Consider the following 23,518-nt stretch of genomic DNA (forward strand, 5'->3'; position numbering starts at 1 on the left):
TAAAATACCTGCAATTGTGCATATACTTCACACCTGATCACTGCATGTATCTAAAACTAAAAATAAAATACGACCACAATAATAAAAGTATATTTTATTCAAAAATCATTTATATCAACTACATTTCTCTTAGATTAAGAAATACTTGTTCGGACATACTGGATTCAAATCCTGTGAGCTCCTGCTGCTGCATTTGCATACATTATAAATTCAGAACATTATTGAGACCTCTGGGATCCAGACCAGGAAACAGGCAGCACCGTCACCTCAGGCTGGTCTTAGCAATGGCAGTGGGGAATGCAGGGATGCTGAAGGACCTGAAGGAAGAGGACCTGTGCGATATGAGCGTACATTAAGTTTGTTTTTGAACACATAACTCCATCTGTGTATTATGAAGTGCCTATGAGCTCTGTAATGTTTAGTGACTGAACCTTAGACATGAAGCTTTTTTTCTCATGAAGCGCTCAAGCTGCTTTTCACACAGGCCTCAAAAGCTTCCAACAGCTCCTTGCATGCTTCTGCACCCTTCGCTTGGACACTAAAAAAAGGGGAAACACACAAGTAGTAAAATGCAGTTATTATTTTAATGGAATGAAGTGGTCTATAAAACTATAAAGTTATATAAAGTGAAAAAGTTTCCATTAAGCAAAGAACTGGCACTAGAACTGGTTTTTCATTAATTCTACAAAGTCAGGTCACTCCTGTAATGTTGCGCTAGGACACAAGTCCTGCACTTTAGCCTGTCCTACATGCTGGAAAAGTCTATATTTAAATTGCACATATACATTACTTAGAGTCGATGCTAAATGCAGCACAGTGCAGAGACAGCACGCTATTTCAAAAGCTGGAACATCTGAGCTCAGCACATGGTAGTAATCTAAAATAATGTGCAACGTTCCTAATAATGTTTTATTTTCTATTAAATGTCTATTAAGGGGATCCTATACTGATCCTATACCTATACTGCACACCTATACTGCACCATGGTGCGCAATAAGCTCGTCTAATATTCAATACAAATATCACAGATATAACCTGCTGGCAGGATGCTAGAGTAATAAAAATAAAGCGCAATAACTTCAATTGTAACTCAAAATCTGTACACTAACTCTACTTTACAGATTGGGTTTATATGAAGAGTCTACGCTTTAAGATGTAGTGAGGTTTTCAGGGTGTGAACTTTAACCTCAGACCAGACAAATGCTATATATATATATGAAGCAAAAAACTGAAAATCTTTAATATACCTATAAAGAAAAACCAACACATAAGAGTTTTCTGCTTCGTTGCATTGCACAAATGAAATTGTGTTAGATAATACACAACTAATATGGCAATGTGAGTCAACTGATACTCTGCTGAGGAATACAGGAGGTCTAGAATTAAAGCAGCACAAAGGTCCATACTATTTATAATTCAGCTGCATAAACAGGTAAAAAAAAATTATAAAAGCTTAGTTACAGTATAACCCGATATAGTCAGTAACCCAGTTGAAATTGTATCATTAATCCATTTCAAAATTGGTCTCACCATTTGTCCACCTCCTCTTTGAGGACTTGGCACTGAGTGGGAACGTCTGCAGATTCAGGCATCTCTGGTTTCTGTCTGGTTTGTTAGAGAAAGAAACAAACAAAAAAAGAGTGCAGCAGACTTGGTGAGCTAGGTGGGAAAAAGGGACGTTATGAAAGGAGGGATATTTATACAGGCTGGCTGTGGAGTGGGAGGAGAAAAAGGAGGTGGTGGGTGAGACGGAGAGATAGTAAATGAAGTGGGCAGCAGTCAATCAAAAAAAACAAAAAACAACAATTTGAACTCTACAAGCTACAGGATGGTGGGATCAGTACAGATTTAAGAGATTTTAAAAGACGGTATCGTACACTATGGTGTCCGGTCATATACACTGAAAGCCGAGCAGCAGACACACCTGAATACGAAGGTTTAATAGGTTGATCTTGGTTTCTTATCAGACTCAGGTGTGGCTTTTACTTGGTTGGGATGAAAACCTGCACCCACACCGGTCCTTTTGGGATAAAATCAGACACCCTTGACACACCCTAATCTACAAAGCTCAGTATTTCAATGCACTGAAGGGAAAAAACCCAATAATTATAACGCATTAACTGCTCTGAACTACATTTATTTGTGTACATACACTATTTGTCTGAAATTCAACGTGTGTATATATATATATATATATATATATATATATATATATATATATATATATATATATATATATATATATATATCTTAATTACACAAGAAAAAAACAGAAAAAAGCAATGATTGCATACTAATATGAGGGTGTGGTTTTTGAACTCAATTTGCATATTCAATTATTTTAATGATTATGGAAAGACTTTCCGGTTTTCTGTTGGCTTTAAGCCTTAACGCCAGGGGCGATTCTAGGATTTCATCTTTAGGGGGCTTAGCCCTCAGTGAGAATTTAAAACAAGAAGGGTTTTATATTATATATTATATGACTACATAGTAAGCCAAGAGTTATGGTATTATTTAAAATGGCAAAAGTGGACACCAAAATTTTATGCATGATGTAATGATGCCAGTCTTGAATCAAATCAGTTCATGTATGTGTGCATTCTCTACAAACAGTGTGTCCAATTAATGCAGTCATTAATAAAAAATTAATATTCACAAGACAAAGAACAAATCAATAAATGTTATTTTTATTTAGTATTGAATGGATTGTTTGCATTAATATTTTGTTTGTGCTATCAACTCTGGTAATAAGAATAGTGTAATTTCACTGCTTTTGGTTGCCGTCTTTGCGGCTTTCCGCTGATTAACGTTATAGATAAACGCCTCCAGCTCTGACTGCGCGTGCACGCTGCGCGTGCCTGTGCTTCTCCGTTCAAATAAAGCAGACAGCTGATGACGCACTTTTGAAAGACTACAACGCACGTGCGTAAAAGCAAAGCAAAAAATAACGCTCTTGGATCAAACTGATAAATAATTCTCTTTCCCATCGACGACATGTCCTGCATTATAACGTAATTTTTATTGTTTATTTATGAAAGTAAAAATTATACTTTTAGATTTAGGGTGGCTGAGATCACAGACAGGGGGGCAGAAGCCACCCTAAAAAAGGCCTAGAACCGCCCCTGCTTAACGCTATTGTTTGATGAAATGTTTTGAAAGTTTAAGTGTTACAGTAAGGTTTTCTTGGTTCATCCTCTTTGTGTGTGTGTGTGTGTGTGTGTGTGTGTGTGTGTGTGTGTGTGTGTTCAGTCTTTATGAAAGATGATGGATGGAAGTGTATTTACTCAGTGGAGTGTTACTTCTGGTTACTTCTGGTTGGAATCATTTAAGGTGTTAGATGCATTAAATAATAATATAATGTTTGAATAATATTTTTACTTTTTTTTTTTTTACCAATATTTATTTAAATCAGTGAAATTGCAATGCTATTTGTTAGAAATAAAAAATAACAGAACAATCGATAAAATTGTCATTAGATTTAAATAGAAATTATTTACGTGTTTTTTGAGTCTTGTGTGTATTCATTTATTTTCTTCTCTCCCCTAAAACATCTATATCTACATAACGTCAGCAGTGTATAAATACTTTAATGACATTTTGACATTTAGAATCAGCTACAGAATTATTGGCACCCCTGCTAGAGTATTAGGCATTTGGCTCTTATCTCCTAAGTCACACAATTAAGCAGATAGGTGTCTAAACTTGTATTCGGAAGAATAACAAATGCAACAAGTGATTTATATGCAGATTAAACATATGCAAATGAAGTACGGTTTCACCTGAACACAATATATTCTCCAAAACACTGAACGCACTTATAGATTATTACTTGCAGATGAAGAACATTTTAATTTCTTTTATACTCCTAGATTTGTGTGTGTGTGTGTGTGGGGGGGGGCTACATTACCCATCAGCCCCTTCACGTTTCCCTGTCACATATCCCAATCACCTGTGTCCGTTTCATCCTGAGTTCAGTGTCTTTACAACTTGAAAAATAAAGGTCTGTGTGTCCATCCGTTCTTATTAAAGGAACACGCTATGCTACGGACCTCCTGGCAGAGGTAACTGGGATATGAACTAAAATATTCTGGTGCGTAATAAGCTTCCTGGTCTCTACAGCAGGAGTAAAACTAGTCCGGATATCATTAGTCCAAGACCAAAGTCTTTATTATAGATTTTGTAACATTATAAATTCTAACTTTTCTAGTAATTGCAAACAAATGTTATCTGTATTATTGGAGATTAAGCCAATATTCACAAAGGACTTTTATTTATTTATTTTTTTTTTACTTAAGTGCTTTTAAAATCCCAACTATGTCCCAAACAGTACCAAAGAGTGAACATAACACAAGGGTTACATTTTCTAAATTTATTGGCATGTAATTTTGCTTATTTGCTAGAAATGACTGCTTAAAAATGAGCAAAATAATCTGAAAACGTAAGTTTAAAAGTAGCCAAATATGTCTATTAAAGGTTTAATAATCCTATATGTGGTTTATTGGGGGGGCACGGTGGCTTAGTGGTTAGCACGTTCGCCTCACACCTCCAGGGTTGGGGGTTTGATTCCCGCCTCCGCCTTGTGTGTGTGGAGTTTGCATGTTCTCCCCGTGCCTTGGGGGTTTCCTCCCCCGGTCCAAAGACATGCATGGTAGGTTGAATGGCATCTCTGGAAAAATTGTCCGTAGTGTGTGATTGCGCGAGTGAATGAGTGTGTGTGCCCTGCGATGGGTTGGCACTCTGTCCAGGGTGTATCCTGCCTTGATGCCCGATGACGCCTGAGGCACAGGCTCCCCGTGACCCGAGGTAGTTCGGATAAGCGGTAGAAAATGAGTGAGTGAGTGGTTTATTGGTAATAAACACTGTTTTTGTAATAAACACTGACTCTGACTCAACCCCACTGAACCCCAGACCTCATTACTTTTACAACATCAGTGTCTGATCTCACTGATGCTCTTGTGTCTGAATGATCACAAATCCACTCAGATAAACTTCAACGTCTGGTGGAAAACCTTCCTAGAAGAGTTAAACCTATTAGAAGAGCATAAATATGGTGTAACCACATTTATCAGACTGTATATTTATAATCACACCCTCCGGTGTCACCTATATGAGGATGAGGTTCCCCTTTGTGTCTGGTTCCTCTCAAGGTTCCTTCCTTCACCATCTAAGGGAGTTTTTCCACAGCCACCTGAGTCACCTCAGACTTGCTCATTGGGGATAAACACAAACACATTTAAATACATATTATATTAATCTTAAATTTTGTATAATATTAATCTTTATATTATCCTTTATATTAACCTTTTTTTATGTTTATGTTCTGTAAAGCTGCTTTGAGATGATTGTACAAAGTGCTATAGAAATAAAATAGAATTGAACTGTATTCAATTGAACTGATTTGAATAGAATTTGTTCAGGTGTCCACAAACTGTTGTATTATATTAATCTTTATATTAACTTTTTGTTCTATGTTTGTGTTCTGTAAAGCTGCTATAGAAATAAAACTGAATTGAATAGAATTTGTTCAGGTGTCCACAAACTTTTGAGCACACAGCAGGCTCGTGCGGCCTTGCGCTGGGTTGTGCACTACTCACTAGTGCACTGTGCGGTTTGGGATGCGGCCGGTTTCACTCCTCGTATTTCCGGCCACGCTCGCGCCCTCTGGCGGCCCGTGTGCGCGCGCGTTTGCAATGTGGCGGCGGCGCGTGAGCCTTGTCTTCTCCCGCCTCTGCGTGCGCTGTTTGGCCAAAGCGGTGGAGAGGAGAAGAGATGAACCGGCCGCCATCTTCCGCGCGCTTCTCCCTCTAACGATGATTCAAGATTATTCGAGAATCGGTGATCTGCAGCGCATCGAGTCTGTTCCTAAGGACGTGTGTTAGAGGATCGTGTCCCCGGGGCGCAGTAAAAGCGCTCGGCGCTGTATGGAAACGTGCATTTTTCTGTTTGCGTTGAGCGCCGAACGGACGGCAGGTTGCAGCTTCGCCCATTTCGTGATCACGGAACCAGACCGAAAGGGCGCGTGAATGAGCGCGTGCTCTCCGGACAAGGGGTTTGTGCGCGCGCTGGAATGATCCAGAAACCCGGCTACATTTGTGTGGTGTTTGTTTTGTGCTGTTTTCGGTACAGTGCGCGTTTTATACACAAACCAGTGCTGAAATTCCCTCGCGCTCGTCACGTGGTAGGTTTCCTCCTTTTTTCTCTTTGTGTTGCTGTGTGATCGGTGTTGAAGTGCAGCTTTACCGCGCGGACACACACTACACACGCATTATACACACACTACACACGCATTATACACACACTACACACGCATTATACACACACTACACACGCATTATACACACACTACACACGCATTATACACACACACATTACATACACACACTACATACAACCCATACATATAGACACACACTACACGTACACATTATACACACACACATTATACACACAACCTCACGTGTTTGTGCGCGTGTGTAAATACACAGGTATAATAACGTGATTTCATTATTAATTGTCTGTTATTAAAACTTTGCCATCAGCAGTTTATTTTCTGTGCCTTTTTAATGACCCCCAGTTTTTATTAGTGTTAATATTAAACTGGCTAATGCACTAAAACACGAGCTTATTAAGGGCAAGGACTTGTTTATATTTACTTTTATATTTACTGTTTATTTTACAGGTCACAGTTTATTAATACAGTGCAGTTGTGTTCAGATGTGGGCTGTAATTTCACATATAAAGTCGTGTGTGTGAGAGAGAGCGCTTGCGTCTCAACGGGGTTATGGCTAACGTTAGTCAGTCTCAACCCTAGTCCTTGGGCTGGGCCACACACACACACACACATTCTCTCTCTCTCTCTCTCTCTCTCTCTCACACACACACTCACTCACACTCACATTTACACACTCGCACACACTAACACTCACTCTCTCTCTCACTCACACACACACACACACACAGTCTCTCTCACACACACGCACTGCAGCTTGCCATTTTTGTTCTTCTCTAAAGTCGATTTTGTCGTGTTAGTTAGCTAACCATGCTAACTGACCAGGTTTAAGTTCTAACCTTTTGTTAAGCCTTTGATATTTATTGAAGAATATCTCCTGTAAAACTCTGTTGGCGTAACGAACTTAACACGCTTTCTCGGTTAATTATTTATTACACACGCACATTTGCTACAATTTGGCAGGATGTCACTCACAGCACTTCCGGTTCGGGCATTTTTTTGGAATGGATTTTCCGCCACGTTAGTAACCCGAGCAGATGTGCAGGCTGTTGCATAAGTTGATCTGATTGAAATGCCGCACACGGTTATAAAGCTTCATGGCCTCGTTTTCCATCTCTGCGGTGCTGTGCTCCCTACTGTATACTGCTCCCTTTTGATAAACATTAACCCACCTTTTAACCCTCAGCCCATGGAGTGGAACAGTCCTCATTTCTATCCATTAAAAATGTTCTTTCCCTGTAAGTACATGGTACTAATTCTAACTCACTCACTTGTACCAGCACCATTTTTGTTTTTAAATCATCCTCCTTTTCTTATTAACATAAAAATCACAATGCTTCCCAATTCCCTGCGATTAACTAACAGGATCTTCATTCTTCATTGGTGTCTAATATTCGTGTATAAAAATACCTACGTAATAATATTTTTAGTGTAGGTCTGTTTTCACTTTTACCCCCCACCCCCCATCCACAGTGCCGTTGTCCTCCCATTGTGGTGCAGTGGGATTGCTGCTGCATTCAATTCAGCTGAATCTTGCACCTTGTAAACAAAAAAAGCCAAATAAAACACTCCATCAGTTCGAAATCCCGCCTCGGTGTCGTGCGTCTTGAGCGCGGGTTCATCTTGCGCTTTCGGAAATGACGTCAAGTCGTCGTGGCTGCGCTCGAGATCAGAGAAAACGAGACCTAATTGATATGTGTATTATCTATAGATCAGAGCACATGCAGCTAAAACATTGACCGTACTGTAAATACACATCTGTCATCGGTGCGCCGGCTAGGGTTTTGCTAACAAAAGTTGAACAACAAGGCGTTTGTGTTTTGTCGCTTTTTTCCATTCTGCTAATTGAGTGCGCCCAGGTGGAAAAATCCATTGTTCCTACTCGCAAATGACCATCTGCGAGGTGAAGCATTAAGCTTCAGTTCAGCTCTATGTATAGAGAGCGATGCAGCAGAGCTTTAATCCTGTTCAACTCATTCACCTCCTAGCCTGTTACACACTGCTGGAACAGTTTGCTTCAAAAGCTTCAAGGTTCACGATAAACCTGCCGCCCGCACCGTCACGCTTGTGATCTCGGCGATCGCCAGCCGAGCCTCGTCTCCGTGCAGCGTCGCTGTTTTGCATGATATACGTGAGATAAATATCACGTTTTCTTGTGGTTTTAGGAGCAAAACAGGACTGTTGCCACCAGGTCAAACACGCAAATCTTTCAGTATGAATATATTTAATGTTTTTTTTTTTTTTAATGTGATTATTTCCTTTAAATAGCGCTGACCCGCGAATGTATGTAGCTGTGTGTATTGCTAAGCACAAATTGCCCCCCTTGTACACCCAAAGGCACATCCCTAATACCATTAACACAGATGGTCAGCTGAAGAGGAGGAGTAGGTGGTAGAGGGGATAGCTCATGCTTATATAAGCTTAAAGTGTAGTCGAGTTTTTTTTTTTCAACCCTTCATTAACATCCATCAAGCCCCCATCGTACATCTCAGCCCATTGCTTTGTTTTAAGGGCAGTGAATTCTTGTTCCGTCCACCAGTTTCAGTGCAGAATTTGCAGGCCGGCTTTTTTGTAACTTTATACTTGTACGATATCCAGATGGTAAGACAACCAGTTAAACTTGTTGCACCCGAGTTTTATTAAGCGAGAGATCAAGCAGATCGTGTTCTTGCCAGCTCTTCTCACTGAGTCGTAATCTGCGTGTAACTTGCTGAGGGCGACTTTGAGAGATCTGGAGGTCGCAGTGTCGTCTTGGTGCTAAATCACCAGCTGATAAGTGTTTTTCCCAAAAAGATATCAGTGAGTTGTCATGTCAAGTATGTGGTCCTGTTTTTTGTTTTTTTTTAAAGATCTAGAATAATTCCAAGCCTTTTGCCTTCCCGCTTCTTGTTTCAGCCTCTGTAGGTGGGCTGGCGTTCACGAGAGCAGAAGCAGGCTGCTGTGCCCTTACCGCGGCCCTGCATGGCTGCGATGGCGCCCGCTCTGACCGACGCCCCGGCCGAAGCCCGCCACATTCGTCTCAAACTGGCTGCAGAGAGCAACGGCAACTCCACCAACCTTCTCCTGTCGTCCTCGATCTCTCCATCTGATACAGCGAGTACCAACGGGAAACGTCACCACGAGGACAACCGCCGTCACTGTTGCAACGGCAAGGAGTCGCTGTCTGAGCCTCTGAGCCTGGGCAAGTTCCAGCCGCTGGTGGCCTCCTATTTGTGTTCGCATGTTGGTCCTGTAGCCGAAGAGGGCGTCCTGATCAAGCCGTCGGTGCTGAAGAGCCGAGGCCTGCTGAACGGAGATCTCCTGCTACGTACTGCGTTGAGCGGCGGCCAGCCAAAGAGCCTTGTTAACGGAGGCGGAGCAGGAACTGGAGCTGGGGGAGGAAGCGCGATGGTCCCGGTCAACGGACTGGCCAAGAAAGCTGCCGTGCCCAGCACCGCGCTGCCTGAGAAAGGTAGCGTGGCCCCTTTGAACGGAGACAACGCTAAGCCTCCCACAGGTGCTGGAGCTTTGTTACCGCTCTCATCCAAGTCCGGCGATGTGACACCAATGGTGTTTGTTTCGAGGGCAGATTCCAAGCATGTGAGAGAGCTGGACGATTCGCATAGCAGAGCGCCGGAAGATACAGGTGTCAACGGTTCTCCAGAGAATCCACTGTTCAAATCCGAAGCTCCCCCTAGTGACCGGTCAAATGCCGGCAGGGCAGGAGCACTTCCTGCGACAAGTAGTGCCAATGGTGTCCCAGCTGATGCCCCTCAGAGCTCAACCTTGTGCCAACGTAGCTCTTCATCTTCCTCTTCCCCTTCTTCTGGCGTAGAGGCACTAATCCTCCGTGAGCGAGCGCAACAGAGCCAGCGCAGGCAGGCTGATGTCTCGGCACGGCTGCAGCGCCTGTGCAAGAGGCTTCAGGTGGTTCAGGCCAAGCAGGTTGAACGTCATGTCAAACAGCAGCTCACTGGATTTTTGCACCATACCGTGTCCCAATCCTCCACCTCCAGAAGGGACTCCATTACCCGAGTCCTTAAAGACAGCTCTTTACCCTCGGAGTTGGCAAAACTCCATCAGAGCGGCACCACCAACCTGCGGGTCGCCGAGGCGCAGTTTGACTCTGACGCCACCGAGAGCAGCTCGGGTGGTGAGACCGATGTGGAAGAAGAGGAACTTGCAAGAGTGGACACTGAGCAGCGACACGTCAAACTGTAAGTATTTGTTTTTTTTTTTTTTTCATGTTACAAACACTTCTCTGTATGTTAGAGTTGAATTCCTCGAGCGTATCTAGCTACGGTTTTACATCCTGGATGGCGTGGGACGGTATAAAGGACCGGTTCTGCTCTGTAAATGCTCTACGCTGAACCTTGTCATGAGCCTCTGTTAATTTCCACTCTGGCCTTGTTTGCTCAGTAAGATCATAGATCTTGTTGTCATAACACGGTCTCGTCTAACGTTGCGTTTGTCCTTCTTCTTCCTGGGCCTCACGCACTCTCTCCCAAGCACAAGGAGAAATTTCCTGTTTGCTGGAAAAATTTTGTTTGTGCAACGATTTCTCTTCATATTCAGAAAAAAAAATGAGTGGAAAACAAAGTAGACCAGCAGTCCTTTGGGGCTGGACATTTTTTAAACATATTTTCCCAGATGAAAATCAATTTATCTGCACAGATACAATTACATTTCTTAGTACATTCTTTAGATTTATTCCAGTCGAACGAGGTTGTTTTTGAGGTTGAGCACAAACTTGGTTTTGAATCTCTCCGTGTTTAGGGAAGTGAAACGGGCTTAAAGCAGCAGGTGCTCAGAGCTGACGTGGGAAGAGGGCCAGCATTACGTCGTAGGCAGATTATTAATGAAAACCTTTGCACAGAGGAGCGGCCGCGACGCCGACAGTCTCCCTTTGAACGTTTGACCTAAATCAAACAGCCATGTGTAGAGAGTTTGGATGGCAAATTTGATCACTGGGTCGTGTCCCTTTTGTAACCAGACACACTGCTTATGTTCAGGGTTTTTGAATAACACCACTGTGTGGTTTTTTTTTTTTTTTTTTTTTTTTTTTTTGACCACTGGATGTGTCATGAGTCATGTCTTGTGTATATATAATATATATGATAAATATTTTCTATTTTGTCACAATCTGATCAGATGTGAAAGCAGTAAAATCATGATCGTGATCATGGACGTGTCTTTTCTGTCCACCGAGCTTCATATCTGACCTCGTACAGGAAAGTGAAAAGAGTCACGCCCGCGATCCCTCGAGGCTTCACAGTTTAGTCACCGTGTATGATGATGTAAAGACCTCACACCATCTTCCAGATACTGATTAAAAGGCATCTCTCGGGCAGACCGACATCCCATTTTCTCTTCTGGTCTCTCGTTCATTCGTACCACAGCGAGCTTTTTTTTTAAATTTCTTGCCCCCTTTTTTTCCCCCCAGTCGAGAAGAAATTGTTCTTGTAAAAGCACAACAGCTCCCCTGTTGTTTAAACAGACACATGGAATGCAAAGACGCTCTTGAAGATTTTTTTATTTTAATTTTTTTCCCTGTGGTGCATTTTGGAAATATTTTAGACACGGTCAGCTCTGAGTGACGCTTCTGCCATCGACTGACAAGTCAGAGTCTGGGCGTGGCCTTTCCTGCCTTCTTAAATTCTGAGAGGAATCGGTTTCAGTTGATTTAATTTGTTTGTGATATTTTTAAAATAGATTTTTCTTTTCATTTTTTTTAAACTAAACATAACCCAGGAAAATGGCTTTTCTTCTATCGACATGTTGCTCGGCCCCCGGGTCTGTAGACTCGATTACTCGTTGCTGGTTTATATGCAGGCTGAACACAGAACCGACTCTGCATCATGCCGGATGAACTCGACTCGCCCGACCTCTCTGAACTCGGCGTCGATGACCTCAGCCTTCTGGGCAGCTGTTCTGACTAACTTAAGCCAAATGTTTGAGCTTCGGACAATATTGTAACTGGATAATTACGTCGAATTGGGATGTGAATCGCTTTAGCTGTATCCACTCACCACACTGGTGTCTCGGATCATATTTTGTGTCCCACGACATTCCCCTACCTCTCACTCATGTTAGAGGAATGTTGTAGAAACTAATGATGTCATCGACTATACACACACAGGTTCCTTTACTTCCATGGACTGGAGCCTCAAGCATGAGTTGCACATTCTCACATCACTGTTCCAGCACACCTGAACTCGCACCACCTCTGACAGGAAGTCTCCGCTTCTGTTCCGTGGTGCACTTCCTGCTCCACATGACCAACTTTACATTTGTTTCTGGATAAACTGCCAGCGAGAGCCTCCAAGTCAAACTGTAACATCTAGAATGAATCAAGTTTGTTTACTGAGTTGTGGACACAGTGTCCCGTGTCGCTATCCCTCCATCGCCGTTTATACGGGCTGCTTATATTTTTATTCCTTTTTCTCTATCACTTCACCCGGTCAGATTCCTCAGGCTTTTTCGGGGTTCTGACTCTCTTCTTGGCTCTACATATCTCTTCTCTTTTGTTTGTATTCCCTTTTTATCCTTGTGTATTATCATTCTCCTTTTCATTTTTTCTTTTTTCTTCCTCCCTCCCTCAAGTGTCTGTTATGACTTTTTTGCCCTAACGCCCATCTCTCTTCATTGTCCGCCTCAAAGAAAGGCCTTCCTCTGTGTGTGTGTGTGTGTGTGTGTGTGTGTGTGTGTGGCTTCTATTCTTCCACAAACGCTTTATTCGCTCGTCACAATATCATCAGAGAGAAAGAACACGATCTTGAAGGTTTCTGGAGCTGAAGCGTCCATGTCAGACTTGTCTGATCTACCACGCACGCTTTGAGGGATGTTATTGGACGTCGGCGAGCTCCTCTGTAGAGTCATTACATTACATCATGTGGTAGGAGTTTAAAAGGCGAACCAACCTCTGCTGGAAATTTCTTCAGAGTTTCCTGCACAAAGCACAAACTCTGCATCTTAAATATTCTAGATGGAGAGACGGGAAGAGAGAGAGGGAGGGAGAGAGAGAGAGAGAGAGAGAAACAAGAAGTGTAAGTGTTGGAGCTGTACAGTGCATCATATCACTGGAACAACTGAGTATTAAAGGTGAAATTCAGCAGTGATTAAGGAGCACCTGTTCTCTCAACCTCTGTGTCTCTCGGTCTCTTTCACTCTCTCTCACTCTGCCCCTCAGCCCCCTCACTCTCTTCGTCCGCACACACTCTCTCTTTCACTCTCTCTCACTCTCTGCCCCCCCTCTCTCCGCCCCCTCACTCTCTTCGTCCTCACTTACTCACTCACTCTGTCTGTCTGTCCTTCTCTCTCTCTCTCTCTCTGACCCCTCTGTCTGCCTTTCTCCCTCCCTCTCTCTCTCTCTGCCCTCTCTCTCTCTCTCTCTCGCAGCCTCCTCACTCTCTTCGTCCTCATATACTCACTCTCTCTCACTCTCTCTCTCTGCCACCTCACTCTCCGTCTTTTTCTCTCTTTCTGCCTCACCCACTAAATCTCTCAGGGTTCTATAAATCACCGTAGCGACCGAACGCAGGTTTCAAGGCTGATACTTTTTCACGTGTTTGAGATGCCTGACGCTGCGAGACTTTCCCAGCACTGCTAGTGAAACTCCACCATGATATAAAGCGCCCTGTGTTTCAGACGCCACCTTGAGTTACACCAGCAGGGTTGCTATGACTGGGTCATTCAGCCGGATGCGTGCGGAAAGAAAACGTGGCTCCTTTTTCAAACCAGTTTTTTAATTTGAGATTTTAGATGATAGACAAGAGATTTTTGAGATCCGGCCACCAAAACGGGGCCTAAAAAAGTTCCTCAGGAGAAATTAACTAACAAAGTGAATCTTAAAGCCAGTACAACAGACCATATATATAATACAAGTGTTTGTTTCTGCTGCCTTCTTGTGGCTTGGTTTTAATCCTTAAAGCTGTTTTGACTCATTCACTTTATCCTGCAGTGGGCGTGGCCTCTTAAGGTTTGACTCCGCCCTATGCGCAATTCCTCCGAAGAGCTTTAAAGGAGTCGGAATATGACGAAGCTCATGAGTTGTGTATGTAGTGGTATAGCGACTCCGATGGTGTGGAGAGAGCCTCGGATTGGGTTTTTTTGTTTTTTTTTCCGGAAGGTGGCAGATGGTACAGAGAGACGTAGAACTCGTCCCACAGGCCATGTGTGCGTGCCCCGTGATGAGTAAGCTTGACTGGCTCGTATAACCAGTTTGCCATCAACGGTGACGATAAGGGAGGTCTGTCTGTTTCCTATTAATTCACACGTGTTCCTGTAGCACATCATGCTGGAATTGTTCGTTACACTACAGCGCTGTGTGTGTGTTGAAAGCCTGAGATACAAACGTCATTCATCCCTCTATCTATGATGCATATCTAGACACTTACACAAGGCCTTGTGAACCTCTTCTGTTTGTATATAGGTGGAGGAGAGCAGAAGGTCGATTCGCCCTGGAAAGAGCCTCCATCATAAGCCGCTGGACGTGGCTGCAGGCGCACATCTCCGACCTGGAGTACCGCATCCGCCAGCACACAGATATCTCCCGGCAGATTCGCACCAGCAAGGTGAGTCTTTTATTAATATCCATATCTCCACCTTATGAGTCTGGTTCTCTGGCACACACAAAGTCGTTTGCATTAAACAAGCATCTGACTGTGATGTCTGATCGATTCATCCTGCAGGGATCAGTGGAGCTGGGAGACGTCGCCTCGTCGTACCAAACCAAGACGGAAAAGGTGAAGGCCCAGTGTGCCACAGGGGACCTGAGCCAAGCCAACAGGTCCATGAACGAATTATTCCACAGGTAATGACGACTGAACGCTTCACCTCAGAGATCTGGTAAAAACAGGATTTTAGAAATCTTGTGTCTGTTTAAAAATAGACTGGTGCTAGACACCTCTAAAGTGTCCTTTGTGGTCTGTGACGAGATGGTTGATCAGCTGATATGGTTGTGGTCTGTTGTAGTGCCACTGAAACATCAGATGTTAAGCTTTCTCCGTCTCCCGAGAGCAGCTGTTCAGCTGCACGAGTTCGACCCTTAATCAGCTGTAAGAGACGACGCCTCGTCCAACCTGGCATGCTGCAGAACCTCAACAGCAAGGTGTGTGTGTCTGTGTGTTTGTGCATGCATGTGTCTGACTGTGTCTGTGTGTTTGTGCGCGCGCGTGTGTCTGTTTGTGCGCGCGCGTGTGTCTGTTTGTGCGCGCGCGGGTGTCTGTTTGTGCGCGCGCGGGTGTCTGTTTGTGCGCGCGCGGGTGTCTGTTTGTGCGCGCGCGGGTGTCTGTTTGTGCGCGCGCGGGTGTCTGTTTGTGCGCGCGCGGGTGTCTGTTTGTGCGCGCGCGGGTGTCTGTTTGTGCGCGCGCGGGTGTCTGTTTGTGCGCGCGCGGGTGTCTGTTTGTGTCTGACTGACTGACTTTGTGCGCGCGCGTGTCTGTCTGTCTGTGCGTCCGTGTGTCTGACTGTGTCTGTGTTTGTGCACAAGTGTGTCTGTGTTTGTCCGACTGTTTGTGTTTGTGCACAAGTGTGTCTGTGTTTGTCCGACTGTTTGTGTTTGTGTCTGACTGACTGACTGTGTGCGCGCGCGTGTCTGTGTTTGTGCGCGCGCGTGTCCGTGTTTGTGCGCGCGCGTCTGACTGTTTGTCTGACTGATGACTTCGTGCGTGCGCGTGTCTGTGTTTGTGCGTGCGTGTGTCTGTGTGTTTGTGCGCGCGTGTCTGACTGTGTCTGTTTGTGCGCGCGTGTGTCTGTTTTGTGCGCGCGTGTCTGACTGTGTGTGTGTCTGACTGACTTTGTGCGCGCGTGTGTCTGACTGTCTGTGTTTGTGTCTGACTGACTTTGTGCGCGTTCGTGTCTGTTTGTGCGCGCGTGTCTGACTGTGTCTGTGTGTTTGTGCGCGTGTGTCTGACTGTCGGTGTGTTTGTGCGCGCGTGTCTGTGCGCACGCATGTCTGACTGTGTCTGTGTTTGTGCGCGCGTGTGTCTGTTTGTGCGTGGTTGTCTGTGTGTTTGTGTCTGACTGACTGACTTTGTGTGCGTGCGTATCTGTTTGTGCGCGCGTGTGTTTTGTGTTTGTGTCTGACTGACTGACTTTGTGCACGTGCGTCTGTGTCAGTGTGTTTGTGTGTGTGTCTGATTGTGTGTGTTTGTGTCTGACTGACTGACTGTGTGTGTCTGTTTGTGTGTGTGTCTGACTGACTGACTGACTGTGTGTCTGACTGACTGACTGACTGTGTGTGTGACTGACTGACTGTGTGTGTGTCTGACTGACTGACTGTGTGTGTGTCTGACTGACTGACTGTGTGTGTGTCTGACTGACTGACTGTGTGTGTGTCTGACTGACTGACTGTGTGTGTGTGTCTGACTGACTGACTGTGTGTGTGTGTCTGACTGACTGACTGTGTGTGTGTGTCTGACTGACTGACTGTGTGTGTGTGTCTGACTGACTGACTGTGTGTGTGTGTCTGACTGACTGACTGTGTGTGTGTGTCTGACTGACTGACTGTGTGTGTGTGTCTGACTGACTGACTGTGTGTGTGTGTCTGACTGACTGACTGTGTGTGTGTGTCTGACTGACTGACTGTGTGTGTGTCTGACTGACTGACTGTGTGTGTGTCTGACTGACTGACTGTGTGTGTGTCTGACTGACTGACTGTGTGTGTGTCTGACTGACTGACTGTGTGTGTGTGTCTGACTGACTGACTGTGTGTGTGTGTCTGACTGACTGACTGTGTGTGTGTGTCTGACTGACTGACTCTGTGTGTGTCTGACTGACTGACTGACTGACTGTGTGTGTGTCTGACTTTGTGCGCGTTCGTGTCTGACAGACTGTGCGCGCGTGTCTGACTGTGTCTGTGTGTTTGTGCGCGCATGTGTCTGTGTGCGGTTGTCTGTGTGTTTGTGTCTGACTGACTGACTTTGTGTGTGTCTGACTGACTGACTTTGTGTGTGTCTGACTGACTGACTGTGTGTGTGTCTGACTGACTGACTGTGTGTGTGTCTGACTGACTGACTGTGTGTGTGTCTGACTGACTGACTGTGTGTGTGTCTGACTGACTGACTGTGTGTGTGTCTGACTGACTGACTGACTGACTGGCTGTGTGTGTCTGACTGACTGACTGACTGACTGGCTGTGTGTGTCTGACTGACTGACTGACTGACTGTGTTTGTGCGCGCATGTGTCTGTTTGTGTGCGGTTGTCTGTGTGTTTGTGTCTGACTGACTGACTTTGTGTGCGTGCGTGTCTGTTTGTGCGCGCGTGTGTCTGACTGTGTGTGTGTCTGACTGACTGACTGTGTGTGTGTCTGACTGACTGACTGTGTGTGTGTCTGACTGACTGTGTGTGTGTGTGTCTGACTGACTGTGTGTGTGTGTGTGTGTGTGTGTCTGACTGACTGTGTGTGTGTGTGTGTCTGACTGACTGTGTGTGTGTGTGTGTGTCTGACTGACTGTGTGTGTGTGTGTGTGTGTGTCTGACTGACTGTGTGTGTGTGTGTGTGTGTCTGACTGACTGTGTGTGTGTGTGTCTGACTGACTGTGTGTGTGTGTCTGACTGACTGTGTGTGTGTGTGTCTGACTGACTGTGTGTGTGTGTGTCTGACTGACTGTGTGTGTGTGTCTGACTGACTGTGTGTGTGTGTCTGACTGACTGTGTGTGTGTGTCTGACTGACTGTGTGTGTGACTGACTGACTGTGTGTGTCTGACTGACTGACTTTGTGCGCGCGTGTGTGTCTGACTGTGTCTGTGTTTGTGTCTGACTGACTTTGTGCGCGTTCGTGTCTGACTGTTTGTGCGCGCGTGTCTGACTGTGTCTGTGTTTGTGCGCGCCTGTCTGTTTGTGCGTGTGTGTCTATGCGCACGCATGTCTGACTGTGTCTGTGTGTTTGTGCGCGCGTGTGTCTGTTTGCGCGGTTGTCTGTGTGTTTGTGTCTGACTGACTGACTTTGTGTGCGTGCATGTCTGTTTGTGCGCGCGTGTGTCTGACTGTGTGTGTGTCTGACTGACTGACTGTGTGTGTGTCTGACTGACTGACTGTGTGTGTGTCTGACTGACTGACTGTGTGTGTGTGTGTCTGACTGACTGACTGTGTGTGTGTGTGTGTGTGTGTGTGTGTCTGACTGACTGACTGTGTGTCTGACTGACTGACTGTGTGTCTGACTGACTGACTGTGTGTCTGACTGACTGACTGTGTGTCTGACTGACTGACTGTGTGTCTGACTGACTGACTGTGTGTCTGACTGACTGACTGTGTGTGTGGGGGTCTGACTGACTGTGTGTGTGTGTGTGTGGGTGTCTGACTGTGTGTGTGTCTGACTGACTGACTGTGTCTGACTGACTGACTGACTGTGTGTGTGTCTCTGACTGACTGACTGTGTGTGTGTGTGTGACTGACTGTTTCTGTGTGTGAGTATCTAATAGCATGTAGTCATTAACAGCACTAGTGCTCTGGTGTGAAGACCTTTTTCTCTTCATGTGTTCAGTAATAAACCCGAACTCAAACTCAATCCTTTCATTTTGTCCCATTACTTCAACTTGCATTCATGGTTTGTTTAAATGTTCTAATTTGCATCAAGTCCTGCATTTGAACATGACCCTAATAGGCTTCATGGCCTCATCCTTCCTCAGGTACAGAGAGTGTGTTTCTCAAGGAGTGTGTGTGATGTGAACAGTGTGTGTATGATGTGTGGGGGCAGTCAGCTCCACCCTAAAGCAGACCTACAGTTTGATCGCCCTCTGCTGGACACTGTGGCCCTGCAGGACCCCAGCGTTCATCCAACACTGTCCCTGCAGTCAGGTACACACACACCTTAGATTTATCTTATTCTTTGTTCGTTGTATTTTATTAAAAATTTATTTATCGATATATTTTTTTAATTTTTATAAGTTGGATGTTTGTGGATTAAAAAAATAATTTTGTGTGTTTGTTTTCGATAAAATTTTGATTTGCTTCCCAATATTTTTGAACAAAACACAAGCACAAACTTTAGACGTTAATTTTAAAAACAATGTTGTAATTTTATTTCACGGCACCTTTCGCCTCGAGCGACTGTATTATTTATTTCTGAATGTGTTTGTCTGTTTCAGACATGGCTCTCGGTATACATCTCCAAAGAGCGCTGAAGTTGCACTGGCAGACACGGCACATGGAGAAAGTCAAGCCTCTGAAGAAGCTGTCCGTCAAACACAAGCTTTCGCACTACTCCTCCTCCTCCTCAGCTGCACTATCCAAGCACAAGTTTAGGCTTTCCAGCTCGCCCTCGGCCATCAGTAAGCTTTAAGCACCGTCCCTTCAGCCATCCATGAGCTTCGTAAAGTCCACGAATTTGGCTGTATGTTGCTCGTTCACTCGTACTTCCTCTCCTTTCTGTCTTGCAGGGTTTTCCAGCTATAAGAGTCGATCGGAGAGGGCACGGAAGCAGGGTGAGGCCAGCATCCGCCTGGCCAAGGTCGATACACACACACCCTGCAGGCCGAGTCGGCTTCTGGACAGGAGCCCCAGCAGGAAGAGGGCGAGGGAGAACTCGCTGGACCGAACAGAGTGTACGTACTTTACGGGGATTCGCGAGAGTCCATTCACTGTTTGTACTGTTGTAATAATGTTGGACCTCCTTCAATCTGTCATTTGTCCTTTTCTCACGTGTTTCCAAACAGCCCCGAAGTTTCAGTATGATTCAGGAAGTTTATATCCGTCACCTCAGCCAGTCGTCCAGTCGTCCACCCCGAGCGGCAGCTCCACACCTCTGGGCCCCAGCAGTCAGACCGGCTCCTGCTCTATGGTACACTACCTGAAAGCGCTTTTTAAAAATGACTTTATATTGTAATAATCAGCGTGTGACTTAATCGTACAGTGTCGTTGTGTGTAGCGCAGCCGTAGGCCTGGTTTGGGGTCAGTACTTTGCGCCGTGCATAGCATCAGTGCGAGACCACAAGGCAACACACCTCGTCCTGTTTTTTTCATTTATTTATAGTGTTGCTTTCCTTTTGCAGCCAATTAGAAAGCGGCGAAGTGAAAACTCCTTTGACATTAACAACATAGTTATCCCCATGTCCGTGGCAGCAACCACCAGAGTGGAGAAGCTTCAGTACAAGGAGATCATCACGCCGAGGTACACGATCTCACACGTCCGTGTCAGTTTACGGTAACAAGTCCATCGACCGCAACGCCGTTCTTAAACGCTGCTTTGTTTTGCTTTCAGCTGGAGGGAGGTGGACGTCCTTCCCCGGCCTCTTGACGACGAAGATGAGGATGTTGAGGTAGAGTAACTTCCCGCCTTTCCTTTTCTGTATCCGACGCTGGCCGGTTTTCCAACAATTAATTTCTGTGTGTCGTGCCTTTCTCCAGGTGGAGGACTTGTCTGACACCGCGTTCATGCGGCTCCATCAGAAGTACGAGGACCAGGAGCGCGGCCGCTGGAGATGGACTGCCCTCACTCCAGCCAAGAGAAGAGGCAGCAGGTTTCTGTTCTTCCTCTGATTTAAAAAAAAAAAAAAAAAAAAAGTTTTTGATTCATGTTAGTTTTCACATGCCATTTACACACACTTTGAGTCAGGATGAAATGTGGGATTTTTTATTCAATTAATGTAACGTTAAATATCAAAGAATGCTGGCCTTTTTTTTTTTTTTCTTCTTTTTTTCTTTTCCCCTTCTCCTCTCTTCTCATGTCACATGCAGGTCCTACAAGTCTTTGGACGGCAGGACAACTCCGTCTCTGAGTGGAATGAACCCGTCTACTCCACAGCTGTCGTCTCCGGACACGGGGAATTTCCACCTGCTGCAGGATTATGGGCCTGTTCCATCGCCCCTCAGCCCCCCCAGTCCTGACACGCCCTGCTCTCGTGATGCACACACCCCCTCATCGAGGGACTCGTACACACCTCACATGAGAGACGCGCACCGGCTGGTGTACAGCGAGGACACGCGTTGTTCTACACCAGACTGTACCTTCGAGGAGAGAGTGAGTACCTCACAAACACACCCCAGACCAACAGATTCCTCAGCGTCAGGAACAGAAAATATGACCAGGTGTTTTACCGCCTGTGTTTGACACCCGGCATTCAGACTGAGGAGTGTGTTAGTCTCTTAGTCACCTTGATTTTATTTTGAACAAATTTAAATTCATGTCAACTCAGTTTAACGTAGAATGAGTAGAGAGAAGGATCTGCTTTGAACAGTTAACTCCTCTCTCTCTTTCTGTCTGTCTGTCTGTCTCTCACGTGCTCTGTCCCCCCTCTCGTGCGCTTGCTTTCTCTCTCTGTTTCTCAAAACAGTTGGATTAAATACATTTTTGATTTATATCGATTATAAAAATTTCTCCTACTTTATTCCGGTCTGTTATTTTTGTTCAGATCGAGGTATTTTGGCTTTAATTCTTCTGGTTGTCTGTGATGTTTCTACAGACGGTGCAGCCTTGGGAGCACAGGAGCTTCCCCCTCTCAGAGGAACCGGCGCCGGAGCCCAATTTGGACCCACAACCCCATCAGAGATTCAGCCACGGGGCCGAATCGGAGAGCGAAACTTATTCAGCCTAATATCATCATCATCATCATCATCATCAAAACAAACCAGACAGCACGGAACCCCTTCTGGCATTAACCGAAAACAAATAATGGACTCGTAATAAACCGAACCAATAAATATATTAAAGAACTTCTGTTGTTTGATATTCAAACATCAGCCAAATATTTTCACAGTTTTTAGTGAATATTAATGAACGTAGAAATTTAAAACTGTCTCATAAAGCTCTTTTCTCACAGAAAAAACTTCAATGTATAATTTAAAAAAAAAAAGAAAAAAAAAAAAAGAAAAAAAACCACACAACACCCAAACCATTAATATTCTGCTAGTCAGCTAAACAATGTTCTCGGTGTGATATTCTAACCTGTCAGGTGAACACTTTGTAGCGCACTATGTAGCAGACTTCTTGAAGGGGGGCTTGACCAAAGGGTGTTTTTTTCCCTACTGACTAGTTTGTGTATGCTTGTACCGTGGAGTGATGACCAAATTCAGACTAGTTCTTTTTCTTTTTCTCTTTTTTTTTTTTTTTTCTTCCTCCCCTCATTTAATCTCGAACTAATAGACACCTCGGACGTACCTTCTAGAAGCCACATCCTCAATTTAGAAGCACTTCATAGGATGTCACTATGTACCGCACACCATTTCCATCCTCGTTGCACTCTGACACGCCCTCGAACGCTTCCTCTATACACGGGAGTCTTTACAACATCATGTAGAGTATTTGCAGATTGGTTTTTTGTAATCCTTCGATCCAGGACGTGACCGGATTGTTTAAAACAAATTCCAACATCATGCCACTTTTTGTTTTAAAAAAATGTATACTTCCCTCCGAACCACCGTTTAGTTTACGGTATCCATTTTCTCTCAGGTTTTTTCGGTACAGTACGTGAGGCGTTTTCGTTTAAAACCTTTTTTCCCTCCCGTAGGCAACAAATCCGGTCTAAATTTCTGTCCCACACACAAACCATTGCACAACACATAACACCGCAGATTAACTACTGGCTATGCAAAAATCAACATTCTGTTAGGATCTTTTTTTTTCTTTTTTGGTTTGTTTTTCTCCAACCTTTCTTTCTTCCCTGTGGTCTCGTTTTTTTGTAGTTATGCAAGACCGGTTTCATTGTAAGTTAAAATTGTTTGAAAAGTTAAAAAAAAAAAAAGAAAGAAAGAAAGAAAAAAAAAGCTTGTGTATATAGTACCATTAAAAAAAAAAAAAAAAAAAAAAAAAAAAATCAAACCCCTCCAACTGGTTCTTGTTAATGACTTGTAGTTTCTCACATGTGGGTTTGATGGATGATGATGTGATCACTGAGGACATGATCATTACACCAGACACGTGGGAAGGCATCAATTCATAAGACAATAAAAATATTTCCTCAATATGTGTAGAAATTATAAGAGCAGGATCGAGGTCTGTTGTCTCTCTCATGGACACAGGACACACTAGACAGTGTAGAAATCACCACACGGTTTTAGGTAGAAGGTGGAAACCCTGAAGATCAGGGAGAACATGCTAATGCTGGGCACATAAGGGTGTGGGAATAACGGGGGCAGGTACTGAGCTCCTAACAAGGGGTTAACATTAAGGTTATGAAGACGTTGTATCAAATAATGCTCCAAAGATTCAAAGCATGAAACTAAAATATAAATAACATTAGAAAGAGGAAGCTTTGGTAGGAAGAAACTGCTGGAGTTTTATTTCTATAGCACTTATAACAACGGACATTGTCTCAAAGCAGCTTTACGGAACATATGAAACAAGCTTTAAGAAACAAAAGTTCCAGATTAAT

At 44.4% G+C, this 23,518-nt stretch overlaps 1 protein-coding gene and 1 long non-coding RNA gene across 2 annotated transcripts; one reads left to right on the plus strand and one right to left on the minus strand.

The window, feature by feature from the left end:
* Positions 1-164: 164 nt before the first annotated feature.
* On the minus strand, positions 165-1,657 carry LOC132860262 (uncharacterized). Its single transcript, XR_009649796.1, has 3 exons — positions 1,531-1,657; positions 432-538; positions 165-332 (listed from the first exon to the last, which is right to left on the minus strand). It is a non-coding gene; the product is annotated as an uncharacterized LOC132860262 (long non-coding RNA).
* Positions 1,658-5,670: 4,013 nt separating this feature from the next.
* kansl1a (KAT8 regulatory NSL complex subunit 1a) lies at positions 5,671-21,893 on the plus strand. Its single transcript, XM_060863930.1, has 14 exons — positions 5,671-6,178; positions 9,125-10,425; positions 14,640-14,781; positions 14,899-15,020; positions 15,182-15,317; positions 18,839-19,007; positions 19,298-19,480; positions 19,589-19,753; positions 19,865-19,989; positions 20,201-20,319; positions 20,410-20,467; positions 20,556-20,668; positions 20,886-21,168; positions 21,611-21,893. The coding sequence occupies exons 2-14, from the start codon at positions 9,191-9,193 to the stop codon at positions 21,740-21,742; spliced, it is 2,982 nt and encodes a 993-aa protein (XP_060719913.1). The 5' UTR covers positions 5,671-6,178; positions 9,125-9,190; the 3' UTR covers positions 21,743-21,893.
* The last annotated feature ends 1,625 nt before the right edge of the window (positions 21,894-23,518 follow it).

The sequence above is a fragment of the Tachysurus vachellii genome, chromosome 2 (genome assembly GCF_030014155.1).
Source record: "Tachysurus vachellii isolate PV-2020 chromosome 2, HZAU_Pvac_v1, whole genome shotgun sequence".
Classification (NCBI taxonomy): Eukaryota; Metazoa; Chordata; class Actinopteri; order Siluriformes; family Bagridae; genus Tachysurus; species Tachysurus vachellii.

Coding starts and splice junctions, on each gene's coding strand:
- kansl1a (XM_060863930.1), top strand. CDS start 9,191: ATGGCTGCGATGGCGCCCGCTCTGACCGACGCCCCGGCCGAAGCCCGC. Junction 19,990..20,200: donor AGACCGGCTCCTGCTCTATG/GTACACTACCTG, acceptor TTCCTTTTGCAG/CCAATTAGAAAGCGGCGAAG. Junction 20,669..20,885: donor GCCAAGAGAAGAGGCAGCAG/GTTTCTGTTCTT, acceptor TGTCACATGCAG/GTCCTACAAGTCTTTGGACG.